Source organism: Salvelinus fontinalis, chromosome 18 (assembly GCF_029448725.1).
Source record: "Salvelinus fontinalis isolate EN_2023a chromosome 18, ASM2944872v1, whole genome shotgun sequence".
Classification (NCBI taxonomy): Eukaryota; Metazoa; Chordata; class Actinopteri; order Salmoniformes; family Salmonidae; genus Salvelinus; species Salvelinus fontinalis.
In genome coordinates this window covers 22,408,746-22,433,639 of record NC_074682.1, presented here as the reverse complement: position 1 = coordinate 22,433,639, position 24,894 = coordinate 22,408,746, and the positions used below count along the sequence as shown (strand labels likewise).

The 24,894-nt window shown below is 41.4% G+C and overlaps 1 protein-coding gene across 9 annotated transcripts in view; it reads right to left on the bottom strand.

Moving 5' to 3' along the window:
* LOC129815162 (ephrin type-B receptor 2-like) overlaps window positions 1-24,894 on the bottom strand; it is a 175,724-nt gene that overhangs the window by 106,167 nt on the left and 44,663 nt on the right. For 6 of the 9 annotated variants that reach the window (XM_055868636.1, XM_055868642.1, XM_055868640.1 and 3 more), the window contains exon 2: window positions 14,160-14,245. In XM_055868636.1, the coding sequence (XP_055724611.1) occupies window positions 14,160-14,245 (86 nt within the window). The remainder of the gene's footprint in view (window positions 1-14,159; window positions 14,246-24,894) is intronic. The other 3 variants (XM_055868639.1, XM_055868644.1, XM_055868645.1) reach the window with 1 other exon arrangement.

Below are 24,894 nucleotides of genomic sequence, written 5' to 3'. Positions count from 1 at the left end.
ACTGTAATATCCCTTGAGCACGTGTAGTACTTACTTTAGAATGTTGTAGCATACTGTAGAATACTATATTACACACTGTAGTATCCCTTGCTCATGTAGTGCTTACTTTAGCATTTTGTAGTATAATGGCAAATACTATACTACAGACTATAGTATCCCTTGGTTGTGTAGTGCTTACTATAGAATTGTGTAGTATACTGTAGAATTCTATACTACGCACTGTAGTATCCCTCGATCGTGTACTGCTTATACTACACTATATACCAATAGTATGTGGACACCTGCTCGTCGAACATCTCATTCTAAAATAATGGGCATTAATATGGAGTTAGTCCCCCCTTTGCTGCTATAACAGCCTCCACTCTTCTGGGAAGGCTTTCCACTAGATTTTGGAACATTGCTGCGGGGACTTCAGCCGCAAGAGCATCAGTGAAGCCGTGCACTGATGTTGGGCGATTAGGCCTGGCTTGCAGTCGGCGTTCCAATTCATTCCAAAGATGTTCGATGGTGTTGAGGTCAGGGCCCGAACCCGAACCATGAGAAACAGCCCTAGACCATTATTCCTCCTCCAACAAACTTTACAGTTGGCACTATGCATTGGGGCAGGCGGCGTTCTCCTGGCATCTGCCAAGCACAGATTTGTTTGTCGGACTGCCAAATGGTGAAGCGTGATTCATCACTCCAGAGAACGTGTTTCCACTGCTCCAGAGTCCAATGGCAGCAAGCTTTACACCACTCTAGCCGACACTTGACATCGCGCATGGTGATCTTAGACTTGTGTGCGGTTGCTCGGCCATGGAAACCCATTTCATGAAGCTCCCGACAAACAGTTCTTATTCTGACGTTGCTTCCAGAGGCAGTTTCGAACTCGGTAGTGAGTGTTGGAACCGAGGACAGATTATTTTTACACGCTACGAGCTTCAGCACTTGGCGGCCCCGTTCTGTGAGCTTGTGTGGCCTACCACTTCGCGGCAGAGCCGTTGTTGCTCCTAGACATTTCCACTTCACAACAACAGCACTTACATTTGACCGGGGCAGCTCTAGCAGGGCAGAAATTTGACGAACTGACTTGTTGGAAAGATGGCATGCTATGACGGTGCCACTTTGAAACTCACTGAGCCCTTTGTTAAGGCCATTCTACTGCCAATGTTTGTCTATGGTTGGCTGTGTGCTCGATTTTATATATCTGTCAGCAACGGGTGTGGCTGAAATAGCCAAATCCACTAATTTGAAGGGGTGTCCACATACTTTTGTATATATTGTGTATTGTGTATTTTGTAGTATACTGCACACTATCCCTCAATCATATAGTGCTTACTTTAGAACTCGATTGGACTGCTAGCTGCTAGCTTTGTAAATGCTGTTTTGATATGGGGAGCTCATGCCAAGGATTTCCTCTGAGGTTCCCCCTATATCAGGGGTGTCAAACTCATTCCACGGAGGGCCTAGTGTCTGCAGGTTTTTGGTTTTTCCTTTCAATAAAGCCCTAGACAACCAGGTGTGGGGAGTTCCTAACTAATTAGTGATGTTAATTCATCAATCAAGTACAAGGGAGGAGCGAAAACCCGCAGACACTCGGCCCCCCGTGGAATGAGTTTGACACCTGTGGCCCTATATCGTGTAGCTCTTACTATAGAACAGGGGTATTCAACTCTTACCCTACGAGGTTTGGAGCCTGCTGGTTTTCTGTTTTACCTGATAATTAATTGCATCCACCAGGTCTAAATCAGTCCATGATTACAGGGGAACAATGCAAAAAAGCAGTGAAACCTGCTTCAACGTCCAGAGTTGAGTTTGAGGGCTATAGAATGTTGTAGTGTATTGTGGAATACTATACTCCACACTGTAGTATCCCTTGATTGATTTTTATTTTACTATTTATTTATTTATTGGACTACAACACACCCACAAATGTGGATACAACGCATTTAGAAATTTGTCAAGAACAACAAAGTAAAACATTTATTCCATTGTGGTCCTAGTTCAAACATAAAACATGTTATACATTTAAAGCTAACCCACATGACATATTATAGTATACTGTCTATGGTCTAAAATGAATGTATATACTACAGTATTCACTGTAGTGTTTTTACAGACTTTACTGTTGTATTGACTATAGTGATTATGCAGATGACTGTAAGATACTATAGTATTCACTGTTGTGTTTTTGACTAGTATACTGTAGTAATCACTGTAGATTTTTTGCCAACATGAGTAGTATACTGTACTATTTACTGTCGTGGTTTTTCAGACATGACTGTAGTAAATTGCAATAGCGCCTGCCGACTAGAGTTAGCTAAAATGGCACAACTAACAGACAACGGCAGTTACTGTTTAATCAGGGGAACACCTCAACCAGAACATAAGACACACAGGTTCATGACAGGCCACCTATTGAGTTGGGTCAACAGTTCTGAGCTCCTCAGAGGAGTAAAGGGAGGACCGTCCTCCTCAGTGCATTTAGGACTCCTAAGTATGTATGATTGTCTGAGTAGAACAAGCCATTATCTGGGATTTTATTAATGGTTGTCTGATGATTGTTGATGATTCATACTAGTAAGGCCAAAAGGAACTCCCAGTTGGTTTTTAATCATTGTACAGAATTTCCTGCTCGGGGATGTGGAAGTTGTGCCTTCCACATCACTGTGGCTGGTGTGCCCTCTACCAATGTCTATGGTCACGGGAGGATGGAGGGCACGCGTGGCAGGGGTGCCCTATATATAACTCTATGGCAGGGTATTTATACAGGCAGGTTCGAGGGTGACTCCTCAAACTGAGTAGTTAGGCATGACAAACAACAACCAAAAGTATGCGTCATTGAAATTTGAGTACAAGCTTTTTATCTTTTTAAAGAGGACTCTCTCACCATTGTTTGTTTTGTGTATCTGATATCGTCTGCGAAATGTTAATGTCAAAGAGCCATTTTGAGTGTAATGGGCTGTTTTATATGGTTCTTGTTGTGTCCATGGCCAAATGTTAATTAGTGTTGCCCTTTTGATGCATCGGCTTATGCAAACTAGGAATGCTTTAAGGCTATGCTTGTTACTTTTGTTAGCTTTATATTTATTTGTTTGCCATGCATGTAGCCATTGCCAAATTAGCCTGCTATAGTATAGCTCTGGCCTACCATGCCGCATGCTATTGCATCCCCTTTCTGGCAATTCATTGTTAACTGCTGCAATATTTATGCACACATTTTTTTTATTTTACCTTTATTTAACTTTATGGCAAGTCAGTTAAGAACAAATTCTTATTTTCAATGACGGCCTAGGAACAGTGGGTTAACTGCCTTGTTCAGGGGCAGAATGACAGATTTTTACCTTGTCAGCTCGAGGATTCGATCTTGCAACCTTTCAGTTACTAGTCCAAAGCTCTAACCACTAGGCTACCTGCCGCCATTGTCATTAATTATTGCCATTAACAGCCAATTAATGTATGTTCATTGCTATAATTGCATGTTATTTGCACATTTGTTTCCTTTTAGATCAACCATATTCCATAAAAATCCAACCACATCTCAACTTGGGACAAGTCCCATGTCAACAATTGTCAATCATCCCCTGCCATGCATCTCCATTTCATCTATAAAGACTTAAACTGAACTGCATCTCTGCCTCTGCCTGCTCTTTAACTGGAGTCCCATAGTAGAAGGGCCTCACGTAAACCTCAATCGAGGGGCAGCAGGTAGCCTAGTGGTTAGAATGTTGGGCCAGTAACCAAAAGGTTGCTGGACCGAATTCCCGAGCTGACAAGATAAAAATCTGTTGTTCTGCCCCTGAGTGCCGAAGACGTGGATATTGATTAAGGTAGCCCCCCGCACCTCTCTGATTCAGAGGGGTTGAGTTAAATACAGAAGACACATTTCAGTTGAAGGCATTCAGTTGTACAACTGACTAGGTATCCCCTTTTTCCCAATCAGTTACAATCTTGTAAATGAAGAATATTGTGACAGGCTAAGAACCAACGTTTTGGTTAGTGTTTCCCTGAGCACCCTTATTAGGGGAGGACATGCAGGCAATGTATAAAATCACCCCTTGGTCATGTTCAGGTGGTTCTGTGTGTTGTTGCTGTTTGTTTATTTCTGTTAACAACCATTTTGTGACCATACTGTCTTATACATTTTTTGGGGGTGTGGTTGTTTGTTCTGAATGGTATTTGTTGAGTTTGACCATTAGTCAGTTTATTCATGTGTGAATTTTCAAGATGTTCATTATGTAAAGCCACTGCAATGTCCTTTTGTTTTCAGTTGGTTTGTTTGGAGAGGATTGTCTGTTTTATTGGCTGCGCCCACATATAAGGTGACTGTCTTTAAAGTAATTTGTATTTCTAAAATATACTGTTTATGTAAATACAGTGGTTAACTGTTCTTTTCTACTATCAGAAGTACAATATTGTTTGTCACTGTTTTTGGTCATCGAGTGGAAGTAAAAAGATCTGTCATTTTTGTGTATTCTTAATGTGTCAAACAAGCTAACCTAAACCTCTAATGAACTTTGCTTGTTCTTTATCTGCTTCTGTATGGTTTCCCTTTAATGGGCCTAGAACCTGGCTAACATTTAGGATGTTACAATTGTAATAAAACAATATTTTTGCTGAGGTGTTGTCTGGTCTGTTGCAGTAACTGTAAACAGTAACTGGCGTAGTCTGGTAGTTGTGCCATTTTAGCTAACCCTAGTCGGCAGGTGTTACTACAATATACCACATTCATGTCCGCAAAAACACTACAGTCATGTCATGTCTGCAGAAACACTACAGTGAATAATACTGGTATAAAAATATAGTACTACAGTTTTTAGACCACAGATCTTTTTTTATATGGGTCCACCGAAGATGAAAGCAAAAGATGGTTGGTGGAGGAGAGGCTAGAAGATGCTATTCCACAGCAGCTCCCAAGGTCAGAACGTCTGGCCTGGTTTTCACACTTCTCTCAACTCTCACTTAGGAAAAACACGGACCACTTAACCTCTTGGCTGCTCTGCTTTGGATCAAATAGCCTCTCCTCACACTGTCCTGCGCTGTGCACAAAATATGTATCTTCTTGTCTGAGGCAAGTATCGCGTTAAAGTTCCCTAAATATTACATGGAATGTTAATTATAACATATTTCAGTTCTTGGAGCCTGACAGGAGGCAGTTTCAGATGCTGCTTCAGTTTAACCGTTTTTTAAAAAGTAATACAGGACTTAATAAGGGGTGAACATTCTGTGATCAGATGGACACACCTGGAGAACAGTCATTAAAGTTGGTTTGTTGATGTTTCACTGGAATGTAAGGTTATGTAATGTTAATACCTGGAAAGTGAGGAACTATGCATTTGAAATAAATGTGACTGTATTCAATTCAATTGCCATTAATTAAATCTTGGGAGGGGGGAATTAAGCCATTAAGCGACAGGGTCAAACCTTGCTTACATTTGTATACGATCACGTGTCTCTCTATTATGCGTGGGAATACTTGGGAATAGATTTCCAAAATTAAAATCACTTGGAGCTGATTTCCTGGTGTTTTAAAGTATTTTACGTCCAACGATGAAGTAAAATAAAATATAAACATAATACTAATGTTAGACAACAATTTGACCGCAAGAACCCCAAACAGATATAATATTTGACCAAAAAAAAGAATTTCAATCCTTGCTTAAATTTGTATACGATCACGTGTCTCTCCATTATGCGTGGGAATAGTTACGAACAGATTTCCAAAATGTAAATCACTCAGAGCTGATTTCCTGGTGTTTTTACAGTATTTTACATCCAACAATGGCCTTAAAAAGAACTTGGGGGGGGGGGGGATAAAACAGTCCGCGGGCCGCCAGTTGGGGAACCTTGTCGTATAGCCTCTCCCTAGCTAAATGAGGTAAGAAAACGTGTAATGTAACATCTAAATTAGGGTCCCCTGGAAACACTGACCAATACTTAGGTTCCTATCCTGTCAATTGTAATTCGTCCCTGATTTATGCATTCGTTGTCATGTCAAACAGCAATGTACTCAAGGTGCTGAACACTATATTCCAACTATAGAATTAGAATAAGCATTATTTTTACATGATTCCAGCAGTTCACCATTTAAATAGGCCTCAATTTAATTATGTTTTTCATATCATGCATCATTGCTTTGGCACTGTGTAGAAATTATAGCAAAAGTGCAGGAAATGTATGAAAATGCAGAAAAATTGGTTTGTTTGAAGTTGGATTGAACAGCATAAAACAATCAGAATGGAGAAAACCTCACTGAAATCAATTAACATTTATGAGTTGCTACCCTAGGGTCATGAACTACACATGAGCATATTTATATAACATAAAATACAAATATTGACATACTGTCCAAAAAATAAAAAAAATATTGTCATATGATATTTTGGCCATAATGTACAGTTGACTATCATGTATCAAGTTAGGATATATTATATGAATCTTTACAGCGTAAGGAATGGCCAACTGCTGGTATGGTACTGTGCTGAATGTTACTGATCTAGTTAAGCCTGTGAAGCCATGCATGTGCGTGTAAGACAATAGCTACTGTAAAGCACCTCTGGCTGGTATCTTGAGCGATTCCAATTACCACACCTGTTCCTGTTGTGCTTGTCCACTGGGGACAGCTAGGCCCCAAGAGACTTCAGAATGGATTGTGTTCGCATCCAGCTCCATAATTTCCCTATAAAACTCCAATGTCTGCATCTGATAGGGCCTTTACCTGATCAATCAGGGCCTGAGAGGTACTCTAGATCTCCAATCACAAGTGAAATTAATCGGATAATCTTAAACAGGCCATGGCATAATGTTTAGTCTGAAGTCAAATGCTTTTCAGCGGAAACGGAAGCTAGGTTGAAGATAGCTGTATCCCTGACACCCGGATGCATCCAGTTGTTGGAAACTCTGCTAAGGGTGTTATGTAGAAGTGTGCCCCTCACTTGTTAGCCTGCCTAAAGCTGCAAGAGTAGACAACTCTAGACTATCTAGAGCTGTCTTCTCTTGCAGCTTCAGAAAGGCTTACAAGTGAGGGGCACACTTCTACATAACACCCTGGGACTTGACTTTGATGTTAGGATCGAAACCCCTAAAACGTTGATGCTGATTAATGAAAGTAAACAAGGCAGATTTTTCATCACTGGCATTTTCAAATGTTTGATTTCCAAGTCTGAAGTTTCAACTTCTTATTTATATAGATCATTAAATCTACTTTTCTGATTGTTTTTCTGAACCTTACATGTTGTAAATATGAATGGGAGACGTGATGCAAACTGCCTGTAAGATTCCCAACCTCGTTGAGGGGGAAATGGCAGCGCTGGTTCTGTTTAGATTGAATCCAGAGCTGGGGAGAGGAAGACACCGGGCCTCTTTGTTCTCTCAAATTAGCAGGAAAGAGAGCATGCCCTCAGGTTGAGGGAGATGATGTTGAGCTAAATTATTGCAGAAGATCTTTGAAGTTGCACCAGTGGACTGTTGGAGCTCTTTTTTCGTCTTCCTCTTTTTCGTGCTTAAAGACACACAGCATGATAGAGTATAATTCAAACCACCCTTGATACCAACCACAGAAGTATAAATAATTGAATGAAATAGGGAGTGGTTTTGTGAAATGCACCATCAAATAAGTATGCAGCATATTCCTCTGTGTTTGGGACAGTCTGAGGATTCTGGATCCTGTGGTGGAGGAAGAAGTGAAGGAGACCGAGGTTCTGGTTTCGGCTGGTCAGGAGAGGGCTCGGCTTGAGTGTGACTAGATAGAACAAATAACTTGGCGCACCATGTGGAAATACTGCGCATCAAGCGCTGCTGGAGCCAATATAACACATACAGTTGAAGTCAGAAGTTTGCATACACCTTAGCCAAATGCATTTAAACTCAGTTTTTCACAATTCCTGACATTTAATCCAAGTAAAAATCCCCTGTCTTAGGTCAGTTAGGATCACCACTTTATTTTAAGAATATCAAATGTCAGAATAATAGTGGAGAGAATGATTTATTTCAGCTTTTATTTCTTTCATCACATTCCCAGTGGGTCAGAAGTTTACATACACTCAATTAGAATTTGGTAGCATTGCCTTTAAATTGCTTAACTTGCTTGGGTCAAACGTTTCGGGTAGCCTTCCACAATCTCAACAGCATAATTTTTTTAATGTAACTAGGCAAGTCAGTTAAGAAGACATTCTTAATTACAATGACAGCCTAGGAACAGTGGGTTAACTGCCTTGATCAGGGGCAGAACAACAGATGTTTACCTTATCAGCTCTGGGATTCAATCTAGCAACCTTTCGGTTACTGGCCCAACGCTCTAACCACTAGGCTACCTGCCATTTTTTACACATACTTAGCTCAGTGTGGAGAGAGCTGTCTGAGTCATTACTGGCCTTTGACCTTGAAGTGAGAAATTAAACAGATTTACCGATAAGCTTGGTTTGACACCCAACAGTAGAAAGAAATAATCCCTACTGTTGGATAGAGCTGGGAAGATAAACCAAAAATGATCATCACTGACCATACTGATCACTTACCGCAGGAATTTTCTGATATTGTTCATTATGACAAGTAGCCGATACTAAAGAAATTGTAAAGTTTTATGAAATAATTTAGCTAATACGGGTGATTGTTAATGATGGCTACAACCATCAAACTTGGTGGTAGTTTAAAGGGGAAGTTGACCTAAATCCAAAATTTCCCAAGTGATTCCATACATTGAAACTAGTTAGGTGGAGTTCGCCTTCTCCCCCTCTCTCTCCCTACAGTCTAGAACTGTACAGCTGCAAAAATGGGTCATGTGACTCGTGACTGCTAGCTTTGCTCTGTTGTCAGTAAAAGAGCAATTGAGAAACTCAAATTGTGGATACATTCTTTGTTTTGTTGAAAGCGTATGGCCAAATTAGCTATTTTTATCAAAAGTACTATCGGTTTTGAGTCAGGCAATGTGTACTTTTCCACCTAAAATGATTGCGATTATTTTAGAATGATTTTATTACTGCAACAACAGCGGAGATGGGTAACAACTGTGCATGTGTGCTGGCAACTGTGTTACATATATGCCCTTATTTGGAGCTTGATGTAACAGCTGTTAGTTCTATGTGGGGTAGAAGGATCTGGCGTGAAAGTTGAAACACCTAACACAGGTAGCCTAAAGTTAGTTCTGAAAAGTAAAAATCTGAAGAGATGGCAGTAAGAGCAAACTATTGTTTGGTCCCTGGCTGCACTTTATATAAGAAATCTAGGGAAGAAGGCACAAAATGTCACTGTTTTCCGTTGAAAGATAAATGAAGAAGATGGCTAGTGGTGATAAAAAAACGTGAAATACGATGACTATGAAATATATATACAATTTGAAATGATGGAAACAAAACACAGATGAAAACTCAAAGACACAGCTGTACCTTCTATATTCCCAAGGACTGGATCTAGTGCTGTGCCAAAACAGAAGCGTTTTTGAGAAGAGAAAGCGTCAAAGCGAGCGTGCGGAGGTATGTAGTCTAATCATTGCAGTTCGAGTTGATCTAATTGTGTTGAGTTGATCTAATTGTGTTGCAGCCTAGGCACTCTACCGGTTAGCATATGTTGAGGAGATAACAGGCAGTAATTGTGTCATCTTACATTGCAGAATAGACAGAATAAAAATGAAACACGTTGTTTAATTACTTAGGATCAGGTCTAATTGCAATTTTTCATAGTCATATTCTCCAATGTCTGATGTATTGGTTAACAATGGTTTATTTGCATGACAACATTTCATGCTTTTTACTGTATAGACTTTTGTGAAAAACATGGCCTATTTGGTTGCATGTAGTGTGGTCAACTGGTGGGGGTTATGTATTCATAACCCCCACCTCTCCCTCTCGTTAGTGGCCATGTTTATCCTAACAATATAATTACTTTTAGCCCCAAGGCGATAAAAATGTATTACAGATTATAAACATCAGCGGCCCTCCAGTAGTTTTCTTCATCACAAACAAGTATTTCGTCGTCAGACATTATTTTAGGTTGTTTACTTCGAATAACAAATCAGTAAGGCTAGGCTACTGTCTTCACTTCTCCCACGAAAAAACTAGCATCTGTGATTGTGAATAAGAATCTTACGAGCAGTTTATATGTAAAGGGATTCCCCCACGGGAATGCACATGCACAGTTTTTAACCTATTTCCCTGTTGTTACAGTCAGCCACATAAAATACTTATCTAAATTAATTGTTTTAGGTGGGAAAGTACACCTTTCCTGACTCAAAACCGATAGTACTTTTGATAAAAATCGAGCTAATTCGGCCGTACGGAATCAGAAAAAAAAGATTTGTTCACAAATTCCGGATTTCTCAATCGCTCTTTGACTGACAACGGAGCAGAGCTAGCAGTGCACAAAGACCCGTTTTTCAGCTCAAGACTGCCGGGAGAGAAGGCAAACTCCACCTAAAAACAGTTGTCGGAAAGTCGGAAGTTTACATGCACCTTAGCCAACTACATTTAAACTCAGTTTTTCACAAATCCTGACATTTAATCCAAGTAAAAATTCCCTGTCTTAGGTCAGTTAGGATCACCATTTTATTTTAAGAGTGTCTAATGTTAGAATAATAGCAGAGAGAATGATTTATTTCAGCTTTTATTTCTTTCATCACATTCCAAGTGGGTCAGAAGTTTACATACACTCAATTAGAATTTGGTAGCATTGCCTTTAATTAAATTGTTTCACTTGGGTCAAACGTTTCGGGTAGCCTTCCACAAGCTTCCCACAATAAGTTGGGTGAATTTTGGCCCATTCCTCCTGACGGAGCTGATGTAACTGAGTCAGGTTTGAAGGCCTCCTTGCTCGCACACACTCTTTCAGTTCTGCCCACAAATGTTATATAGGATTGAGGTCAGAGCTTTGTGGTAGCCACTACAATACCTTGACTTTGTTGTCCCTAAGCTATTTTGCCACAACTTTGGAAGTATGCTTGGGGTCATTGTCTATTTGGAAGACCCATTTGCGACCAAGCTTTAACTTTCTGACTGATGTCTTGAGATGTTGCTTCAATATATCCACAACATTTTCCTTTGTCATGATGTTGTCACACCCTGACCATAGAGAGCCTTTTTATTCTCTATTTTGGTTAGGTCGGGGTGTGACTAGGGTGGAGGATCTAGTGCATTTATTTCTATGCTGGCCTGGTATGGTTCCCAATCAGGATCATATTTAGGCAGCCATTTCCACACTGGTTTTTGTGGGATCTTGTTTCTGTGTAGTTGCCTGTGAGCACTGCTTGAGCTTCACGTATCGTTTATTCTTCTTTGTTGTTTTTGTGAGTTTCAATTTATTAAACATGTGGAACTCTACGTACGCTGCGCCTTGGTCCGTTAATTAATTAGATGATCGTGACAGATGTCATCTATTTTGTGAAGTGCACCAGTCCCTCCTTCAGCAAAGCACCCCCACAACATGATGCTGCCACCTCCGTGCTTCACGGATGGGATGGTGTTCTTCGGCTTGCAAGCCTCCCCCTTTTTCCTCCAAAAATAACGATGGTCATTATGGCCAAACAGTTCTATTTTTGTTTCATCAGACCAGAGAACATTTCTCCAAAAAGTACGATCTTTGTCCCCATGTGCAGTTGCAAACCGTAGTCTGGCTTTTTTATGGCAGTTTTGGAGCAGTGGCTTCTTCCTTGCAGATATAGGACTCTTTTTACTGTGGATATACAGTGGGGAGAACAAGTATTTGATACAATGCCGATTTTGCAGGTTTCCCTACTTACAAAGCATGTAGAGGTCTGTAATTTTTACCATAGGTACACTTCAACTGTGAGAGACGGAATCTAAAACAAAAATCCAGAAAATCACATTGTATGATTTTTAAGCAATTAATTTGCATTTTATTGCATGACATAAGTATTTGATCACCTACCAACCAGTAAGAATTCCGGCTCTCACAGACCTGTTTTTATTTAAGAAGCCCTCCTGTTCTCCACTCATTACCTGTATTAACTGCACCTGTTTGAACTCGTTACCTGTATAAAAGACACCTGTCCACACACTCAATCAAACAGACTCCAACCTCTCCACAATGGCCAAGACCAGAGAGCTGTGTAAGAACATCAGGGATAAAATTGTAGACCTGCACAAGGCTGGGATGGGCTACAGGACAATAGGCAAGCAGCTTGGTGAGAAGGCAACAACTGTTGGCGCAATTATTAGAAAATGGAAGAAGTTCAAGATGACGGTCAATCACCCTCGGTCTGGGGCTCCATGCAAGATCTCACCTCGTGGGGCATCAATGATCATGAGGAAGGTGAGGGATCAGCCCAGAACTACACGGCACGACCTGGTCAATGACCTGAAGAGAGCTGGGACCACAGTCTCAAAGAAAACCATTAGTAACACACTACGCCATCATGGATTAAAATCCTGCAGCGCATGCAAGGTCCCCCTGCTCAAGCCAGCGCATGTCCAGGCCCCTCTGAAGTTTGCCAATAACCATCTGGATGATCCAGAGGAGGAATGGGAGAAGGTCATGTGGTCTGACGAGACAAAAATTTAGCTTTTTGGTCTAAACTCCACTCGCCGTGTTTGGAGGAAGAAGAAGGATGAGTACAACCCCAAGAACACCATCCCAACCATGAAGCATGGAGGTGGAAACATCATTCTTTGGGGATGCTAATCTGCAAAGGGGACAGGACGACTGCACCGTATTGAGGGGAGGATGGATGGGGCCATGTATCGCGAGATCTTGGCCAACAACCTCCTTCCCTCAGTAAGAGCATTGAAGATGGGTCGTGGCTGGGTCTTCCAGCATGACAATGACCCGAAACACACAGCCAGGGCAACTAAGGAATAAGAAGCATCTCAAGGTCCTGGAGTGGCCTAGCCAGTCTCCAGACCTGAACCCAATAGAACATCTTTGGAGGGAGCTGAAAGTCCGTATTGCCCAGCGACAGCCCCGAAACCTGAAGGATTTGGAAAAGGTCTGTATGGAGGTGTGGGCCAAAATCGCTGCTGCAGTGTGTGTAAACCTGGTCAAGAATTATAGGAAATATATGATCTCTGTAATTGCAAATAAAGGTTTCTGTACCAAATATTAAGTTCTGCTTTTCTGATGTATCAAATACTTATGTCATGCAATAAAATGCAAATTAATTACTTAAAAATCATACAATGTGATTTTCTGGATTTTTGTTTTAGATTCCGTCTCTCACAGTTGAAGTGTACCTATGATAAAAAAATTACAGACCTCTACATGCTTTGTAAGTAGGAAAACCTGCAAAATCGGCAGTGTCTCAAATACTTGTTCTCCCCACTGTAGATACTTTTGAACCTGTTTCCTCCAGCATCTTCACAAGGTCCTTTGCTGTTGTTCTGGGATTGATTAGCACTTTTCGCACCAAAGTACGTTAATTTCTAGGAGACAGAACGTGTCTCCTTCCTGAGCGGTATGACAGCTGCGTGGTCCCATGATGTTTATACTTGCGTACTATTGTTTGTACAGATGAACGTGGTACCTTCAAGATTTTGGAAATTGCTCTCAAGGATGAACCAGACTTGTGGAGGTCTTGGCTGATTTCTTTTCATTTTCCCATGATGTCAAGCAAAGAGGCCCTGAGTTTGAAGGTAGGCCTTGAAATACATCCACAGATACACCTCCAATTGACTTAAATTATGTAAATGTTCCTATCAGAAGCTTCTAAAGCCATGACATAATTTTCTGGAATTTTCCAAGCTGTTTAAAGGCACAGTCAACTTAGTGTATGTAAACTTCTGACCCACTGGAATTGTGATACAGTTAATTATATGTGAAATAATCTGTCTGTAAACAATTGTTGGAAAATTACTTGTGTCATGCACAAAGTAGGTGTCCTAACCGACTTGCCAAAACTATAGTTTGTTAACAATACATTTGTGGAGTGGTTGAAAAACGAGTTTCAATGACTCCAACCTAAGTGTATGTAAACTTCCGACTTCAGCTGTAGTAGTCATAGTTTAAAGGATCATTTATTTTATTTGAAACTTGTCTTTCTATTTATCGCATCAATTTATCGCACAGCTCTGCTGTTGGTTGTCAAAAACAAGTTGATCTGTGATGAACTGAAATTAACTGAAAATGTGGCGCACTGTAGTATTGCTGCATCTGCATGAAAAATAATTAATTAGCAATCAAATTAATTAAGCAACTGAAATGAAAATTCTATGATATAATGTAGATGATGAGCTTACACTCACGCTGTTGTCATTGGACCCTGACACGGGATAGACTGTCCAGCCCAACTCAGCTGTCGCTGTGGTGGAGTCCATTAGTGTCTCTGTGGAGAAGAAAGAGAGGGCGGTCAGACAACATCCAAGTCATAGAGTACCTTCAAACAAATAATTTACAGTAGCAACAGTGCACATTTACAACATGTGAGCATAGGTGGAGATGGGAGTCCATTTATGAGCTAGTCATTCAAAGCCTAATAAGATTTGATTACAATTAATAGTAATGAAACTATATTTCATTTTCAGTCTTAAAATTACTGCTACTGTAGATAGTATTTTTTCAGACATCTCCATTATCCTCTCTCTTAAAGATGGCAATGCAACTGTTTGAGACCAGGGCATATTTGGCTACGTGCTGTAGTAGTAAACAGTGTGTGACCATCCACGTGGAAGAGAACAGATCACTGGGTTCACTGGAACCTGGTCAACTCTACCACAGCCACCAGGCTACTGCCTCATAGGTCAATTTCCACTCAACAGGCACATGCTTCTTCAGTTCCACCCCCTGGCTTTGAGCGGCAACCGCCCGGCTGGAAAAGCAAAGCTCCTGGGGTAGTGAGAGGGGCCACTCTAGATGCGCTGGATTAGCTGGTGGAAAAGAACACCTCTGGTAATTGGGGTCAAAGAGAATATGTCTCCTGTTTGTCATGAGGTCCTCTCTGGCCAGCCAATGCCATTCCAGAGGCAGGCAAGGCAGGCTGTCTGTCAATGCCTTCTCTCTGAGAAACGGGGGGGACAGGGAGGGGGGGCAGAAAGAGGGTCCTACAGGCCTAATGAATTTCCACTAGTTATTAGCCCAGGAGCACCCGTGTTGAGCTGGAGCAGATGGAGACAACATTCATCAGGTGATAGGTGCCAGCTGCAACTCCATAAGGCCAGTGAAAGATGTATGCAATTCCCCTTGACAAGCCAGCTACTAACTATAAGTCACTTTTGGCGATTGGTAGTATAAAGTTATTTTTCAAAGATGTATTTATTATTCAGCATGCGTTCTGTATGATGTCAGACTTCCCTTTCAGAAATTGGAAAAGGACTATTGAGCTAATGATCCGGATGGACTGATTTTACAGTACAGTGCAGCTAAACTAACACTAGAGAAAGAACAACATCCAATATATTTTAGAACGTTCCAGTATTTCATAACACATGGATTTCCTCTGATTTATATTCCAGAGGAAACCAAAGCTTTTAATTAACAGGCTCCACATGCCGCACATTTATTTTAGGAACTTGACGAATCTAAGAGCCTCACCAATATACGCAAAGCATAATAGCACATTTCACATCCCATTCAGTTATCACAAAGCCCAAACAGTATAATTAGGCAGATGAGGCTGCATTTCTGCTACCATTGATAACCTTGTGCGACTCCGGGTTGAGCAGTCTACATGAGTGTTAGGCAGTGAAATGGTAATTATCCCTCGTAATGATAATGATAATTAGCTGAGTAGTAAAGTGAGAATGATGAACCCCCTCGGTGGTGGTTTAGAGAGTGGGGTGGTGTAGAGAAAAGGGAGGGAGGGAGTGAAATCCCCTGGTATGTGAACACAGGCGCCCCTCCAGTCCCTCAGTCAGGCTCACACAACCTTTTGCTTACTGCTATTAGAGGCCTGCACGCTGTACAAGTAGTACCTGGCCCTGAAAGACTGATCACTTTTCTCCCTCCTGCCGACTAGACTTCATAGCAGGCAGCCACACCAATTCATTACCTACTGCAGTGCCAAGAGTACCTCACTGAGTGACAACCAGCACTGTTCACTCCCTCCTCAGTCCTCAGGCTCTCAGCAGGCAGCACAGTGGCAGGACAAGACTGCTCAGTCAGACACACTGTCCAGTAAGGGAGAGACTAGGCAGAGTGGAGGGAGGGAGTTAGGAAGGGAGAGAGAGAGACCAGGCAGACTGGAGTGAGGTAGGGAGAGAGAGAGAGAGACCAGGCAAACTGGAGGGAGGGAGGGAGGGAGAGGGCAGAGTGGAGGGAGGGCTCTGGCCCCGAACAGGGAACGGTATGGCAGCGATGAAGCCAAGAGACCAGGACTGACTGTTTACACTGAGGTCTGGAGGTGACGACACATTCCAGCCTGGGCCTCTGGCTCAGCTGGGGGTCAAAGGGCACCAGCTATATTTCAGTTATATGAGCACACAGAGGATGCTGAGCACAAGGAGGACGTGAGAGCTTAAACTTTTCAACAAGGCCGTCATTTTTATTACTAGACAGGCTCAGCCTGAACACTGAAGGTGCATGAATATGCAATGAGACCTTGGAGTTTTAGATACGCTTACAGGCCTAAGAGCGCTTCCTAAAACACTTCCTGATAGTAAGCAAGGAGGGTTTTGTGCTGATCGTAAACCTCCGCTGAGAGGGTTGTTTAAAGTTACAGAGGGGCCAGACGGGAGGGGCCAGCAGTGCTCCAACAACACTGAGTCTTCTCTGAGAGCTAGGGGTAGATGCAGCCGTAGCCTCTCAGCTTCCCAGAGAATGTCATCACATTTTAAATGAAGGTTAGAGAGAGCAGCTGTTCACAAGCTCATAAACAAATTGAGTCTCAGAACACATTCCCACGTTAATTGACATGGATCAAGATGCTTTTAGGCCGGGGATTATTGTAGTGGAAATTGGTTGGTCGGCAGCCACGTTCTAAATACCAAAAAGTAGGAGCAACTCGTATAACTTCTATTTCAAAGAAGTGGAGGAGGCAATTATATGCAGAGCAGTGTGTTCCAAAATGATTGCAGGCCTCATTAGCAGATGGGCAATACACAATGGTGGAGAACGAGCCAAGATACCTGCACACACTATAAAGTGCTCTGAGACCAAGTGAAAATACAATTCATTTTCATTCATCGAGTCGGTATTCAAGGTATGTCATTTTGTTTTGTTCAGAGCTTTGGGGACATTGCTAGCCTTTTTAATCCAGGCACAGTGATTCTCCTCCAGCTCCAAAGAGCAGGGGAGGCAGCAGAGGAGGACAGGAGAAGCGGCCGGCCATAGAGCACATGTGTGTACGTGTGTCTGTTTTTGATCGCATATGTGCTTGATTTGTGTGGGTACTGTGTGAGTATGCTTTGGCTTGAGGCGAGGAGGTCAGGCTTTGAGAGATGGATGGCCAATTAGTGTGTAGGGTTGAGCAGGGCAGAGTCTGACTGATGGATGTACATACTGTCTCCTCCAGGGTGGACCGTCTTATCTCCCAGCTCCCACTGCCCTCCTCCAGGAAGGAAATAGGCAACAAGTGCAGCCTTCCAAACAGATGCACATCCCTGTCTCTATAGCAGCACACTAACACACAAGTGGACACAAAGGTGGACACACACACACACAGTCACAGATTCACTGATTATACTGTAAAAATGTATAAAGCATGAATTGTCAGCGAATTATATGGTAGTGTTCTGTCAAAATAGTGCAGAACAACCGTGCAGAACAGCTGTGTAGAATAAATACTATTATAGTATCTAGAAAGCAAGGCACTGCATCTCAGTGCAAGAGGCGTCACTACAGTCTCCGGTTTGAATCCAGGCTGTATCACATCCGGCCATGATTGGGAGTCCCATAGGGCGGCGCACAATTGGCCCAGCGTCGTCCAGGTTAAGCCGGGGTAGGCCGTCATTGTAAATAAGAATTTGTTGTTAACTGACTTGCCTTGTTAAATAATTTTTTTTTTTAAAGGCTTCAACATGAGCAAAACTGGGCTTGTATCACATTACGTTAATAGTTTAATGAGGGTATTTCTGAAGAAGTGATTGACCTCCAAAACACAGCATGTAAAGGCTTACAAGCATGATGTTCTTTTATCCTCCTTCCCAGGAGAATTGTACTGTAGGCATAGCCTCTATGGAGCAAATTCCTCAACATTGACTTCTACATCAAAGCATCCACTAACACTTTTTTTCAATGCGGTGGAAATGGCAGATTACAGCACCACAGTGTTTTTCTCACCAAATCTGTGGTGTGTATAACACAATGAACTTCCATTTCAGTAAACACCTGGAATCATTGGCTATATTCAATGGAAAATGTGGATTATAGATGTCGGTACAGCTATAGCCTGAACAATTTGTCCATAACCTAAAACCATAGACCAGAGAGCAGTCTTCTTGTGGACAGTGCTAAGAAATGTGCCTAGATTTATTGGCACTGGGATTGGAAAAACTGCCAGTGCCGAGGTAAGACTGATGCCCATAATGATGGACGGACACTGCTACTGTATGGCATTTTGGACAGAATAACAAGTAGAGTGCTCTGTTTCATTTGAGGAAGGGAGCCCCTGAACCTGAGCCATCTCAGAAATCTTTCAACTCCATGAGGGTCCATTAGGTGGGGCTCCCACCACCACCACATTACAACATGTCCTTGTGCGGTAAATTAATCAGTAATCCTGCATTTACAATGAAACAGGGGCTTTGTGGATGAGGTGGCATCGGCCCAAACCCCAACAGCATAGGCTTTTTTCAGAGTCAAACTGGGCTTGGCGTGCTGCCCTGGGTATCTGGTGCACTTTAACATGTGTCTTTGGAGAGACATCACTCTATCAGGAAGATTTATGTGTAACCAGGGGTTATTGTAGGTTCCTGCAAGCCCCGGTTCTGGGGTTCAGATGATGATGTAGGGGCTCGAGGAGTGATGAGGTGGGATGGAGTGGGACACGACTGAGGCTGAGGATCTAGGCCTGCTCTGAGGGAAAGAGAGGAAGTTGGGCAGTTGATTTTGGCAGCAGACAGTGTGCCCTGTGAGATATGCTACCACACACAGTACGTAGAGCACTATGAATGCTAACAGAATGATACAGCACACCATTCCCCTGGGCTACAGGCAGGATGTTCCATAGTAATCCTTACAGAGCCCACTGTGTTGTCATTCAATATAACTAAACCTGTCAGCCTGGACAAGGAGAAATGACCAAAAACAGAAAAGTAAATCAAGCAAAAACTCTACCGTAACATGACTGTCAAGTCCTCTATGTACTACTTTGAATCACTCAAAGACTGTTTCAACCCTTCTCTGAATCAGCCACTTTTATCACAAGAGTATCTAATCCATAATACTAGATTCTTTTGGTACAGTATGTAAATGTGTCAAACTACTGGATCATAAAAATAGTAGCTACTCCTGACCCTTATTCATGATAGCACATACAGATGTTTGATCACCCTGTAGCAGAACTGTACTGCAAAGCAGGACACTTAAAACGTGCAGTGTATTTGAGGTTTAAAAAGGCTTCTGAAGTTTGTAATTTCCACTTTGAAATTTGAGACTTGATTTTCCCTTACAAAAATATATTAACCACTACAAAAATGTCAATTAAAGGAGTAGTTCACTATTTTACAACAGCTGGATGTTAGATGGATGCTCATCCTGAAAGTAGTCTACGGGCCAGGAGAAACTGTAATCCATGGTTCAGATTTCTTTAAACAGTCATTACAAACTTTATATGGCCAGATCACCTTTAAGTAACATCAAACCAAATATGGAGTTGATTTCAGGTGATTTGACATTAAACATGCTCACATGCCCCATCACTTTCATTGATTGTTAGCTTGTAGTGGCTAAGGTTAGCTGAAGTTTGTGGTGGATGTTTAAAGACAACTGAACCATGGATTACAGTTTCTCCTGGCCCATAGACTACTTTCAGAATGAGCAACCATCCAACAAGTTGTAAAACATTTCCTGTTGCTGCAAGATTATTGTCCTGCTGTAGCACACTGGCTAAAATGAAGATCCTACATCTGTAACTTTCCAACAGATCACTATTCCAAAGTAATCAACTAAATCATTTTCCAAACCTGGTTTGGATTACAACACCCCTGTGTGCTGGCTTGCCAATCTTTTCAACATTTGCAATTCTTTCCATGCATCCAGAATGTGTGCTATTACTATTAGCAGTAATTGTAGGTGCATCATTAGCACACAGTTTCACTGCACATTAAAATGTAGTTAGTTCTGAAAGACACCATATTTCATGATTTGAGTGCACCACTGTTAATTGAGAACCATCAATCTCAAAAGTAAATTTGGAGAAAGAATGGTCACCACCTGGTCAATCAAGCACACCAGAGCTTTTGGAGAAAAACCTCAGCTTGGCTGCAAGGCTAGAAGAGTCAAACATGTTTCTAATATTTTTCAAATCCTTCTGAAATCCTCATTCAAACATCCTAACGGAGGATAATGTTTTTTCCTTGAGTGGTTAATGGAAAAGGCTGTAATAATGGATCTCATCATTCAAAAGAGTTAAATCTTCAATAGACAGAGAAAAGCCTCTGATAACTGTTCCCTGAAATGTGGAGATCTTCCATCATACTTGAAATACCTGCAGGAAAGTCATGCAGAGATTCACAAAGCACCTTACATCAAACTAACAGCTTTTCACACATCAATACTAATTAACTTGATGGAAATCATCATTGCAAGCCTCCCACACCTTGCCTACAAGCCATAGGGAGAAAGGCGGGTGATAAAATGTTTTATACAGACATCACATGCACGAACATGAAGCAATCCCTTGTTCATTGATGTGTGGTACCGGGTTTCGCATGACAGGCGCTCTCTCCTAGGTCGGGCTGAGCAGGGCAGGCTTTACCAGAGCCCAAGGCCCCTCAGGACCCATGGTGGTGTGGGAGTACCAAGGGTAGGAGGCGTTCCTCCCAGGTAGAGAACACCAAACTGGGGGGAAGGAAGGGCTCAGTGTCCCCTCCCAACTCACAGTATGTGCCGGGATAATGAACACGTCTTAGAGTTTAAGGAAAATCAATCTCTGTTTCAACATTTCAGATCCATAGACCTGCCAGAAAAACAACTTTGTATGTGCAGGCCTGAGAGGCATCACAGCAGTGAAACGGCTCTGAAATTGTCTGTGTACTGTAGGTCACAGAGAGACGGGTAAAGTACTCCAGATTGACTGATAAGTGCTATTTACTTGTCAAGTGATGTGCCGTCCAAGCTTGACTCAAACAGGCAGCACTTTCCAATCATTGTGTCAGCAAAAATGTAGCTATAAAGACAGAAGAAAAAAGACATATTTGTCTGTTTATTGCCAGTCTTACCTTGTTTGTCTGCTTGACCCCTGTAAAATACCTTCACATTAACCAGTCAATGCCACTCCATGCCAATAGACTGACAAACAATTGAGTTTACTGCCTATTCCACATCCTTTAAGAGCCTTTAAAGGTAGTCATAAAGTATATTTCAGAGCACCAGGTTTACTCCTGATTCTTGTCAGTTAAAGGGTGGCTGATAGAGGAGACCTGGTGACCTGTCCTGTCCTTCATGTCACTGGGCTGGAACTGGCCCACTGGGCAAAAACTGCTTGAATCAGCATTGTTTCCATGTCATTTCAACCAAAAAATCTATGTGATGACTAGAGGTCGACCGATTAATCGGAATGGCCGATTAATCGGGGCCGATTTCAAGTTTCATAACAATCGGAAATGTTTTTTTTTAGTTTTTTTTACACCTTTATTTAATCTTTATTTAACTAGGCAAGTCAGTTAAGAACACATTCTTATTTTCAATGACGGCCTAGGAACGTTCTCTCTCGTTCAGGGGCAGAACGACAGATTTTTAACCTTGTCAGCTCGGGGGATCCAATCTTGCAACCTTACAGTTAACTAGTCCAATGCTCTTACACCTGATTACATTGCACTCCACGAGGAGCCTACCTGTTACGCGAATGCAGTAAGCTAAGGTAAATTGCTAGCTAGCATTAAACTTATCTTATAAAAAACAATCAATCAATGACTGTCATTGCTCCAATGTGTACTTAACCATAAACATCAATGCCTTTCTTAAAATCAATACACAATTATATATTTTTAAACCTGCATATTTAGCTAAAAGAAATCCAGGTTAGCAGGCAATGATAACCAGGTGAAATTGTGTCATTTCTCTTGCGTTCATTGCACGCAGAGTCAGGGTATATGCAACAGTTTGGGCCGCCTGGCTCTTTGCGAACTAATTCCTGTAATAACCTGCTGCTGAACTTGAAAGGGGTTCCTTCGTTATTTTACCGTTCATGTCTTCCATAGAGAATATCTTGATCTACTTCAAATAAGGTCTGTGTTTCGTGCAGGCTTAAACCGCCTCGACGTTTTGATACCCGTGTAAATCTCACGAGGATAAGGTAACGTTTGTCAACATATTTTCATAAATCCACTCTACAAAAAAAATGATCTACACGAAACACAGACCTTATTTTAAGTGAATCTAAAAATGTCCTATGGAATAAATGAAGGAACCGCTTTTCAGATTTTGCTAGAAGGTGTCATGGGAATTATGACTCGCACTTTGATCGTCAATTCTTACCATGCCCATTATTAAAATAGGATTTCCTGCATATTGAAATGACAGTTTTTGTTTTCAACATTCATCACAGGTAACTTAAACTCTATTTTTATTCAAACAGTTGAGAGTATTTGTCTCCTAAGCAGACTCTTCAGTATCATTGTCACTTCAGAGCTATGTGTGTCTGTGTGTGTGTGTGTGTGTGTGTGTGTGTGTGTGTGTGTGTGTGTGTGTGTGTGTGTGTGTGTGTGTGTGTGTGTGTGCGTGCGTGCGTGCGTGCGTGCGTGCGGGCGTGTGTGTGTGTGTATTTATGTATTATATTAAGTTATAATAAAAGTGTTCATTGTTCATTCATTATTGTTGCAATTATCATTATTACAAAAATGTGTGTGTGTGTATGATATATATATATATATATATATATATATATATATAAAACATATTTTTTTTATAAATCGGCCGATTAATCGGTATCGGCTTTTTTTGTTCTCCAATAATCGGTATCGGCGTTGAAAAATCATAATCGGTCAACCTCTAGTGATGACGTTGACTCAACAGTGAAAACTGATTGGATTTGCAAAAAGTCATCAACATAAGGGAATTTTGTATTTTTTTCACCCAACTTTTAACCTAAATCCAATGACAGGGTGACATTTTTGTTCGATTTTACATTGAACTCGTGTTAGTTGACAACTCAACCAAATGTAAATCCAAACTAGACATTGAACTGACGGCTGTGCCCAGTGGGGGGGGTGGTTATGCCTGGTGGATGGAGAGCAGGAAGTCCAGACGGACCATTTCTCAGGCTGTCAGAGAGTAAACGCTGTACTACAACACCCTTCCATGTCCCACAGCTGTCTGCCTGACCTGAAATATGCATGAGATGGAAATGTGTGAGACTGAGCTTCTGAGCTAACACTCTCCTCATATCATGTTGAATATCTAAATATGGCTATGGGGTGAATCACTGTCCTTGATGTAAAGGGTTCAACTTGATTCATGTATGATATGCTGATGTTTTTCTCTAGGCACAAGCCACTTATTTATTGATTGGCTAAAGCGATTGAAGCCGGTAATCTAAAGAAATACACAAACATCACATGAATACAGCATGCTGTGTATGCCAGCTACTTTCCTAGATTCAACATTGATAAACCAAAAGGGTATATCATTTCTAGGTTAAGTGCTACAAGAACTGTAAATGGGGCTTCCGACATTATATTGTTGAATGATAAATTTGGCTCATCCGGAGATGTGAATGATTCATGAAATGTAAATAAATAAGTCATTGGGTCACGCAGAGACAAGCGTGCTTTTCGTGTGGGTGTTTATCATTAGACGTGTTTATCATTACATGAAAAAATGAAGTGGAAAATAAGGACACATGAAAATAACATTGTAATGAAAATGACAGCAATTTAACACGCTGTTAAGCTTCCTAACCCAGCAATACTGGAATCTTAAGAACTGCCAGTTCCTCAAATTTCCTGTGCCTTACCTGGCATGTGCTTAAAATGGGCATGGGGGAAACTGCTTATCCAATAGAAATCCCCGATCACGTTTGTAGGCGATGTCATGGTGACGTTGGCTAGCTAAACTCATGCACAGAAACGCATAATAGAGTCTAACAGTTGTCTCACGGCCAGGTTGTCAAATCAGAGGCACTCCTTCGAAATAAAGTTGTTTTTGACGAAAATGAAAATGTGTCAGTTTGTCACTTTCACAAGGTTGGAGTAATAACATGTTCAACTACTTAAGACATTGGCTCGAATCAAGCTTGTGCCATTAGATTTAGAGAAAATTTAAAACTAAGAATTCATTATTCACTTGTCTCATTGACTTCTCAAACCCCGGCCTGGTTTGCTTAGTTTGTTTCGCAAGCATTCCTGGAAGTCTCGTGATGTTGCGCCTCTGGGTTTAGAAACTCTGTGACCATAACGTCACTGCATGAACTACTGTTATGTGTGTCTAAAATATTTACCAAATGGAGGGGATACAGGCATTGGCCTTGTATCCTCTCAGGAGGACTCAAAAGAACAAAAGGCTTGATACAAGACTGGTGGTTATATCATAATTACCAGCATATTGATATCAAATACTGTTCACTCTCACTGTTTTACACATTGGCAACAAACCAAAGATTGGTATCTGGATCCATGAAAGGGACACATATCAGAGAACAGACATTTATAAGAACTCCTGCATCCTGCCGTATGAAAACCTTATGTGTTTGTGCCTCTCTGTGTTAGGGATTGGCAAAAGCTATCGTTGTCTTTCGTAAGGCAGACGTTTCAACCAAGGAGCCTCCATAAAAATGTCAAAGCTTAATATCACAGGGGATGATTAGTGAGATATGATGGGACTCAAATAACCTCCATTCATTTTCCATAACCACCCCACCAAGTATAACTAATAAAATAT